General features: G+C 37.1%; 1 protein-coding gene across 1 annotated transcript; it reads right to left on the bottom strand.

Moving 5' to 3' along the window:
• Positions 1-955: 955 nt before the first annotated feature.
• Positions 956-9,793, bottom strand: smyd5 (SMYD family member 5). Its single transcript, XM_044127263.1, has 13 exons — positions 9,655-9,793; positions 8,939-9,047; positions 8,610-8,749; positions 6,912-7,033; positions 6,742-6,811; positions 6,236-6,340; positions 5,919-5,981; positions 3,903-3,973; positions 3,710-3,816; positions 3,445-3,501; positions 3,253-3,347; positions 2,420-2,490; positions 956-2,031 (listed from the first exon to the last, which is right to left on the bottom strand). The coding sequence occupies exons 1-13, from the start codon at positions 9,745-9,747 to the stop codon at positions 1,890-1,892; spliced, it is 1,245 nt and encodes a 414-aa protein (XP_043983198.1). The 5' UTR covers positions 9,748-9,793; the 3' UTR covers positions 956-1,889.
• Between the last annotated feature and the right edge of the window lie 769 nt (positions 9,794-10,562).

Here is a 10,562-nt window from a genome sequence, read left to right as displayed (position 1 = left end):
ATAAAAGGCCAAACAGTAACTGACAAAGCAATTTTCCACTCAAGGTCTCCATAATACATTACATGAGCATTAACTGGAACCCATAGATCGTGGTATGAAAACCAAACCGCATTTCATTGTATGTCTTTTCAACTCACAAGGTTGTCATTGTGAAATAAAAACCATACTCTAAAGTCAGGTATGAAATGAGTTTAAAAGGGCAAAAGCTAAACATTCCTTGCTTTCCGTCAAGGTTGGATCAGGAGAAAAGTTTCTTTGGTAGAGCCTGCAGTTCTAATGGCACAGTCACACGTGTGGTAGGTTTTGGTTTTGGTTTTCTGTCCTGCTGATGAAGCGCTTTGAATCAGAAATAAATTCAGAAACAGACAACTCTGCTCTTCACAAAAGAGAATTAGAGTCACTGAAAAAAGAAAGAATTTTGACTTTAATCAGCCATGTAAAAATTCATATAAATCCAAAATGTTTCCCAAGATAATTTGTTCTTGTGTGTATCTCTGTCATCGAAGCTGCTTGCTCCCAGTTGGCCACCTGCCTTAAAGCCAGAAGTCTGAGATTAAACTAATATAAAAAAGTCTGAATTATTTTGGTTTTCAGTGGCCCTAATCCTCTTCCATAGCTTTCACCTGCTAGAATCTCTAGAAAAAATAACAGATGTGCTTTGCTCAGACAAGAAAACATAAAAACCTTGTAACAGTAACATCCACCTGTTCTCTTATGCACAGATGAAACCAGCAACCAGTTATAAACAACTAAACTATCAGGGTTCACTTATCCAACTTTTAACTGTGTTAGGTCTGTATAACATGAAGGCTTTTGCAGAATCAAAGCAGAACATGATGGGGAAAACAAACAATTGTTTCAAGCTGCAGGAGAACTGTGAGTTTTGACAATATAGCCATAATGAAGGTTTCAGATGAGCTTAATAATAACCGAGTAACGCATGCATGGACTGTAGTGAATAGAGCATCTGTCAAAATTTATGGAACATTATTTAGTATAAGGAAGTTCTAATACTGATTCTGTCACATAGTGAAAAAGAAGCAACACAAACCGTTTATCTCAAAGCACTTAATTATTAATGCTCAACCACTGCAGTTGGAAGGACATCTATCAACACTGACCACATGGCGTCTGCTGCTACACTGACCGTATTGTGATTTATACTGAAAGCAAAAGAGTTAAATAACTCTGAAGATGCAAATCTGTCAGATCTGCTGAAAAAAGGTTTACATTTCTCTTTGTTCTGATTTTTCCAACTGATAATTAAAACCCATAAGAAACTAATTGCTAATGTTGAGCATTTCTAAATATCAATTTAAAAATCACGGAAAACCAAATACGAATATATAGAGTGCAACCATTGATCTTATTGTTTTATTTCTCTTACAAAGACAACTAAAATATGAATTTTAGGTGAGATTTTCCTTCAAAAGCCGCAAAAATACTTGAGTAAAGCATGAAGCAGGAGAGCTTAATGAAGACTTTTGAACCCTACAACTTTTTATGCCCACCTGCTGACTGTGAGAAATTCATCTAGAATACTGATTTTGTTCACTGTTTGCTGGATTTATAAGCATGTCAATGTTTGATCAAATCATCCGCAGAAGATTTAACCAAACAAAGAAAAAAAAATTATAAATGCAGCATCAAGAGGTAAATTTCCAGCTATTTAAAAAATTTAATTTGGGTTAAAGCATCCAAGTGAAACCGTTTCCACTGCTCTCTTGTAGTTCTGTATAATCTGACAACGGATCTCTAAAATACAGAGTGAAATGTGTCACTTCACGCTTCTGGACATGCAGATCACAGTCTGAACTGGTCTTTATTCTTTCTGGCCTCGTGTTTCAGAGGGACGGGAAAAGCTGAGAACAATATGGCAGAGTCTTTCATCAAACATCTGTCATCTCATCTTCCATCTCGTCCCCTTCTGTTTCGCCCTCTGCTTCGCCCTCTTCCTCCTCAGATGTGACGTCCAGTTCGTCCATCTGGGACGTGCACTTTGAACACGAGCAGACAAACAGGTAGTTTTCCCTGCGAAGAAAACGGTCAAGATATTGCACCCACAGAAACAGCTGAGGATACTAACAGACAGACACCACAGCAAATGAATTCAACTATTTTAGTGAATACTTCCAGTAACTTAATCAACTAGCATGATATAAAAACTCACCAAGGGTAGAAATGCACTTTATTAAAACTGAAATAAGCAGGTTGCATTAAAACTTCAGGGGTTATTGAGACTGAACGTAATTTGAAGATGGATTGACATCATGCTGATCAATGAGCAGCAGCTATGCCATTTCTGCCTCAGCACTGCCCATCAGTGCCTGCTGGGGTTTTTTTTTTATTGATCCACATTTAATCCATAAGAGTGTGACCCGCCTTTAAATGATTTATCCTAAAGATTACGTGTGTTTACCTCAGAATCTTGTGCCTGCTGTGTCGGCTTCTGTCCCGCTGACAGAAATCCAAATAACTGATGCAGATCTCCTGAAAACAGAAGACGAAATTGAACTGAGGACCCCAGACCAGAAACCGCGCACTTGGAAAAAACACAAGATTCAAGTTTCACGCAGATTTTTTCCATGTAAAAATTTCAACTGCATGAATGGAAAGGAATAAATAGATGATGAGCAAACCGATGGATGTAAGGAAAATCCAACGTATTGATAGATGTAGAAAACAGATGAACAGATGGACGCATGGATAATTGGATGAACAGATATATGAACAGACTGATGCTTAGATGGAGGACTAAACAGAGAAAATGGACAGAGCAAATTGAATTATGAACAGATGACATCTACAACATCCTATAATTAAAGTGATTTATTTTGACACAGTCAGATGTTCTTTCAAATCTACACTTTCCTAAATGTTCCCAGATTGCATGGGAACCCCTGAAAAGTTGGGCTATTTTTCACCAAGAAGAAAAGGAAAATAATATGTTCCTCGCCTGTCTGTGCACAATGTAGCAGTAAGTTAAATCCCTGTTTCTTTGTATTTTCCCCCAACATCCACAGGAGAGATTTGCTGTGAAACTAGCACAGCTTCTGTGACATTATTGTGCCATGCAGATGCAAGCCTTCTCAATCTTTCTGACAGCTTGACAAACCCACTCCGATTCTGGATGTCTCAGCCTTCTAATACCGTCTGACAGGGGAGAACACCAAGCTAGACTACAGAGGGATGTTCTGTCCCCTCTTTGCCAAACTAAAATACATCACTGTGAATCCAGCAGTGTCAGCTGACCTCTCCTGGGCTGATGTCACTCAGGGCATTGAGGTGAAGCAGGAAATTGTTGTCGGGGAAGGACGCTTCTGCGTTTGGGATGCAGCTGTGGTTACCTGCAAGAATCAAACGTGGAAATCTTTCTGGTTTAACCTACTCTTACAACTACAACCTTTTAGTTGGAGATAAACAAAGAACATCGCCGGCGCTTACAGGAGCTTTGCAGCAGGTAAAGTCCAGATCCCTCGCAGTTCAGAAACTCTCCAGTCTCTGTACAGAAACACACAAGTTATGTTCATTTGACGTTCTGCTGGTATCTGCACACATATTTCATGAATGCACTGCTGTTCCTGCTGAAAACTGCAATACAGACTAGAACAAGCTCTCATTCAGACAGTATGACAACTGCAAATCTCCTCAGCAGAGAATAAATCTATTTACTTCAGAAATTACTGCAGTACTGAGATAAAACGGTGACCTTTGTCGATGTCCTTGTATAACTGGTCAATAAAAGAGTCGAGTTGCTCCCTCTGCTGGTCGGGAAGCTCCAGTGCATCACAGGCATGAACCCACTGACTCAGAGAGCTGCGTTGGACACAAAATGACATTTAAACAGAGATCCGGAAGAAAGCATATGGATAGTTAAAGGAAGGAGCAGAGGAAGGGCTCACCTAGTGCCGATGCCCTGGCCATTTGTTCCCACCAACGCAAACAGAGAGCGGAAACCCTCAGGAACAAACCACTGCAACACAGATACACAGCTACTACTTTCATTCAATTACAAATAACTGCTTGGTTGTATAAGAGTCGCATTGTGAGCTATTTTGCAATTTTTTATATAAGAGAAACAACATTTAGAAAGGCATACTGACTCCAACACCCAGACTAAAATGCACAGAAAAAAAAACTGGAAAAGTAATCCAATCTTCATTTTTTAGTAACAATAAAATCTACAATTGTTAACAAATCAGGAAAAAACAGCAACTTAAGGTCTTTAGAAACACACATACTTAAACACCAGCCTCCTTAAAATGCTGCATGCATGAGCTAACAGCAGTGAACTTAAAACATGTTGAACTATACATGTAGCACTAATAAAAATTTATTCAAATAAATAAATCTATTCATTTGAATCAGTCTTTCTTTAATGATGAAAGTTTCATACAAACAACTTCACAACCAAGTTGTGGATTTTTGTTTCACAGTTATAAAACAATGCATTAACCGTCACAGTTAGACAAATATCCCTTACCAGTTACACCTATTTAGTAAATTTGAAGATCCTGCCTTTAATTTGTTTTCAGCATACAAATATTTATATAAATAAATGTATGAAAGATAAATGAAAGACAAAATCTGTACCGTTTGTCACTGAGTTGCTGAGCTCTGAATGTTAAGCGTTTGAAGTGACAGATAGTAGAAGAAGAAACCTGTGATTGTTTTCTGTTCTGAAACTTCTCAGGTCCAGAGAAAATGTGGATCTTCATAATCTGAAGGGATCCACAGGAAGTGGAAAGTGAGGAAAGAGGGTTTTTGTGACACTCTGCCAAAGTCCACCTCCATCTCCACATTCTTACGCAAATTCAGGTCTGAGTGGTTTTAAATACTTCCTGCCCTGGATCAACCAAGTGATGGCAACGTTGTTGGCAGAATGAAGTAGTTTCACAAGTGTTTGTTTCAAGAGGGAAGAAAACACATCTCTGCTGTTTGCTAGCTGTGTGAAAAGATACTTCCCCGTTTCACCAGCTGCTGGTAATCCACTGAGTTTATTATACTGACTGGTTTCCTGGCTCAGCTTTAAAGTGTAGCTCATTAATTTTCAATGGTCTTAAGGTCCTGGCTTTGGTAATCCTGTTCACAAATCATATGTCAGCCCACTTAATCCTTCCCAGAAGCAGTTTTAATGCGTGAATAAGATCATTGTTTACAGGGACTCCCAATTCCCTTCAAGTTAAAACCATCCATGAGAGGCCTTCAAATCCAGTCCTCAAGGGCCGGCAACCTGCAACATTTACATGCGTCTCTGCTTCAACACACCTCAGTCAAATAATGAGATAATTAGCAGGACTATGGAGAGTATGACTGCAAACTGAGGAGGTAATTCAGAAAACAGATTCAGGTGGATTTGAAAACCTTTGATCTAAGTGTTGATTTAAGGTTGTCACACTTTTTTGTCATTCCATATAGTTTGTGCAATGACAGCAAAGCAATGATGCTGCCACCACCTTGAACTCTTGTACAGTGCTGTGAGGGTTGAAATCCCAAACTGCTCAATCTTTGTCTCATCTGATCACAAAACATTTCTCCAGACAGAATTCAGCTCATCCACATGGCAGCTGCGCATTTCATTTGAGTATTATGGTGACCATTTTATAGAAAGCATTTGTTAAAGGATATGAAAAATTGCCAAGGGATACTTAACTGAATATTACTGGAGGTTTAATGAACATATTTGATGATGTATGGTTTGAAAAAAATCCCCAACAAACATTTTTATTTAATGGTTCCATGTTGAAGAAAAAAAATGCTAATGCTTAATGCTAATTATTAGTGTATGTAAACTTCTGACCAGCACTGAAAAAGCCAAACAAATTCTTGCTTTTTTGTTGTTTTTTGCAGATTTTTTTTTGCTTATAAGAAATGAATGATTGCCAGACTGAAAAGATAAGGATGTGAGGAATACTTACCCGACTGAGATGCTCATCATAAAGTGCTTCCTTAAAAAGGCTGTGCAACAAGCCCAGCTGCCCCTACAAACACAACGAGACAGAAAAATTGGATCCCACTCAACAAACACCTTACATAAAGTAAACACAGCCACAGTGGGGGGGTCAAGTCAAAGAGCTCTGCTGCTTTGTCCGCTGAGCTGTGGACTGCTGTGATATTCTTTTTGAACTGACAGATTTTAAATAATTCTCGCCACCCTCCCCCCCCACGCCACAAACACACACACACACGCACACACACATTGTGACCTGAGGTCTCCAACAGGAAGCTAACTCACCCTGAACTGCTCTCCCAGGAGCTTATGGGCGATCTCCTCCTCCTCGTTCGCCGCCCGGCTGCAGAAGTGAGAAAACAGCTTCTGCCAGTGTGCTTTATCTTTGGCCTGAATAATATTCACATCATGGGGTCTATTAGTCATAATGGCAAACAACAGCGTAATTCATGTCTAATAAAAAAAAAAAAAAAAAAAAAGCTCAAACTGAAAATTAATTTTGCTTAAGTTAATATGTTGATTAAACTTTAATTCTGTAACCTGCCTGGCTGATTTCAAACATTTCATAAAGCAACTTTCTCATTAAGGCCATCTGTATCAATCTTAAAACTCATTTCATGGCTGATTTAACAATAAGGTTTGAATTATGAAACAATGCAGGGTGAAAATCTAATTACATCCATAGAAGGTACATTTTGTATTGCCATGTCTGATACTTGTCAAGTTAATTTTAACAGATTTTTGCAAGATTTCGGTTTCAGATCAACATGTCTGAGTCATTAGAGACTCACCTGTTTGACCACAGCGACCATTTTGGCCATCAGCATGATGCTGGACGTCTCTGGGGGATAATGCACGCTCCTAAAAGCAAACAATACCTTTTAATTACTAGCGAGCAAACATGTCTGAATGTAATCAGGACCCAAGAGGAGATAAAACGGTGAGTTAAACTCTGCGTCACCTCCATGCATCTTTAAGCTTGTTGATGGGGTGGTCTGGATCTTCCTCAGAGGGACCCAGACACAGAACCCGATGGTACTGATCTGCAGCTGCTTGCCGACACTCGCTGCTGCAGTACATCACCTGCAGAGCATCAGTAAAAAAAAAAAAAAAAAAAAAAAAAACGTGATAAAAACAGTTTTGCATCACCTGGCAACAATGTAATCAAGAAAGCGATTGTAAAGTTTATTGGTCTCGTCTTCTCCCAGGCTGAAAATACAAGTACAAGATATTCAAGCATGCAAAGGAAAGTGAGTTTTAAGTCCATCTAATAAATTCTTAGGTAACCAAATTCTATTATTTAAAATATTTGCAAATATTTGTAAAAGGTCAAATGAATCTAATACTAAAAAATACTGAAACATTTCTGGAACATCAGCTATTCCACAACCTGTGTAAAAAGATACGTGGAGTTTTTCTTGTTTAAATACAAAAGAAAAAAATGTGGAAATGAGAAATGTATAATCTAGCAACTGACCAGCAGGGGGCAAGCAATTTGGTTGCAACAAAAAAGTAGCTTTTACTGAATATTTAAAAGATGTTGTGTTTATGTTGAAATTGCATTGTGTTACACTCCACATTTAAATTATCAAGATGATGATGTTAAAATATTTAACTCCAGGCTTTAGATCCAGAGAAATTAATAAAACAGACAATAGCTCTATGTCTCAGTTAGGTGCATGTTTATTTTTTGTTGTTTTATTTACTGTGACACCCATGTAATACCCATGTATTTAAAACTGCTATAAAGGAAATCTGCAAATCTAACTGTAAATCTGCAGCTGGAGAAATGTTTCAGTTTATTATCATTAGAAAAACCAATCAATTGTCCAGAGATCAGATTTGCCCAATTTTAGCTTCATGGCCTCTAATCTGATTTACTAAATGCATCAAAACTGGAAAATCCCACCACTGTTAGTGCATAAATTATTAATTACATTTATAAAATAATTAAATTATGAAATTGTAGTACATACTTTTCAAATAAACAGTTCCATCCATTCAACTGATGAAGATGCTTAACCTCATCAATTTGGTACCATATTTTATACCGACATGTCAGCATTTTTTCCCTCCTGCTTTTATTTTGTAGTAATTTACTAAAACCATGCTATATCAGTTAATTTTTTTAGTAGTGGAGCATTTTCATGAATTAAGGCACTAAACTGACACAAAAAATTATCATTTAATTTGATTTTGAATGTTATTTGAATTAACTTTATATTAATCCCTGTTTCTACTTCTATCTTTTAGAGTTCCAATTTCCATTTTGAGATGGCTGATTCTTGTGAAATACAACACATTGTGTGCTGTATTACAAATTAAATAACTTGAGGTGCTGATATGTAATATGTTACTGTGGAAGATAAAACCGCATCTCACTTCAGTCTTTCAGCACACCAAGAGTAGAAAATAATTAATTTAAATCATCAGTTATCAAAACGGGAACAAAATATGCTTCTTAACAAAGAAAACAAAATAACTAACTATTTCTAAAGTTGATGCATTTTAGATTAGAATGATTAAAACATACAGTGTACGTAACTAGCAGGTAGCTTGTTTTTATTTACCGATAAAAAACTAAAAATGCAATATTGCAAAATAGCAAAACACTAAGGCTTGTGATGTGGAGCAGCAGAGGGACAGTGAGTGGACCTACCTGGCACTGAGGGCAGGCCTGATGGAGCTCAGGCCGGACGTGGCAGAGCTCGGGATGGGGAAGGCTGAGAGCGGGATTGCAACAAAGTCTTCGGGCATTTTCTTCTGCAGTCTCCAGAGCGCGTAAGCAGTACTCACAGGCTGGGAAAAGGCAAAAAACAGAGGGGAAACTATGAGGCTTTTAAAATATTTAAGTACAATTTTATGCACAACTTCCACAAAAATTTCAGACCTACTTTAGTTCTGAAGAGTATGCATCTTGATGTTTTTTTTGGTTTGTTTTTAGTTTTTATGTTTGAGAACTTCACTACAATGAACAGCACTTTATACCTTTATATTTATACAAGAAATTCCACAGGAACTGCGAAGAAACCAGAGGCCGCTCAATCAAAATGGTTTCTCCCTTCTTGATGCTTCTTTTCGCAAAGAGACCTTTACCCTGCAAACATTTAAACAAGTAGCTTGAGAAAAAAAGGAATGTAGCAATACTGAATAAAGCAAAATACACTGCAGCCCTTACTCTAATGATTTATTAGGATAGATAAAAAATGGCAATAAAAATAAAACTAATTAGACTAACATGCCACAAGTTATGCCTGCAATGTTTAATAAGCTGTAATTATTATCAAATTCATTAAATAACTCAACAGTTTGAACTTCATGACATCATACCTATTCCAATTTAATTAAAAGACAATATGTTGATGACTTGACTAGAAACAAAGATGTTTTAATACTCCAGTTGTTCACCTCTGTACTGCTACACTAAAGGGTCTTAGTGAATCGTAGAAGGAAAAACAAATAAAAACCAATGAGTTTGCATTGCATGCAACAATATCCAACATTATAGATAACATTTAAGCTAAAATGTGATCTCGCCGCATTCTTACTTTATTTTCTGTTCTGTGTATAATGTCATGTCATGCAGCAGTGAGCTGCAGTGAGCTGCAGCCGACATGCGGCTAGCAGCACCGCTCCTCTGAGGCGCCACTAAACCACAGAACAACTTCAGTCTGTTTAAATGTGACACAGCAAGAACGTCTCACCTTTATGTTGTCTATAAACTGGACCTCCACGCTGCTGGTGACTTTACACGGGTCCACACAGAAAGAAAACATGTCATCCACGGGAGCAGCCATGTTTGACAACACATTTGCCCTTTCAACCCTTTAAGATAAACATAAAGAAAAATAGGCAGCTCCCCCTAGTGGTGGGATGATGAATAGCACCTTTTCTTTCTTTTTCTTCCTTCTTTATTGGATTATTCCTTCCTTCTTTCCTTTTTTCTTTCCTTTACTTATAAATCTAAACTGAAATGATAAAACTTCTATAAGCAATCAAACATGTTATATGAGTCCTTCAGATATAAAATAGCCCCAAAATTCAAAGGATGTAAGAAGAATGTCTGTGAACTCCTTTGAAATTCAGATCCAATGAAATTCTAAAGAAATTAAGAAACGGGATAACTTTAATACAATTTTTGAGTATGTTAAACAAAAAAGTAAAACGAAAACATAGAAGCTGCTGCCCAAGAGCACACGCCTTACCAACCCACTCAGAGATATATAATGTAAAATAATACAAACAGATATTACATTTTTGACAAGCAAACATTTAATAAGAATGAATTTATAAACAATACATTTTATCTCCTGTATGTTATACATACATTTAAAATAATGTACAGAAAAGAAATCTAATGTAACTGCAGTTAAAATTGAATAACAGTCAGTAGTGTAAAAATATTAAAACGAAAACTTCATACAGTGTCTGTAATTATGAATGCTAATTCACATTACGTGGGTTAAAAAAAAGGTGCTCTGTTAATATTTATCAGCTTATATATCAGTATATATCTGCAGCAGAGGTTCATTAAGCACCAGTAAACAGAGACCAATGTAACAGCTAAAACAAATCCAAACTGGTCTAGTAATATGTGACCATTTTAAATTTT

The sequence above is a fragment of the Gambusia affinis genome, linkage group LG09 (genome assembly GCF_019740435.1).
Source record: "Gambusia affinis linkage group LG09, SWU_Gaff_1.0, whole genome shotgun sequence".
Classification (NCBI taxonomy): domain Eukaryota; kingdom Metazoa; phylum Chordata; class Actinopteri; order Cyprinodontiformes; family Poeciliidae; genus Gambusia; species Gambusia affinis.
This window is presented reverse-complemented; position numbering and strand designations above follow the sequence as displayed.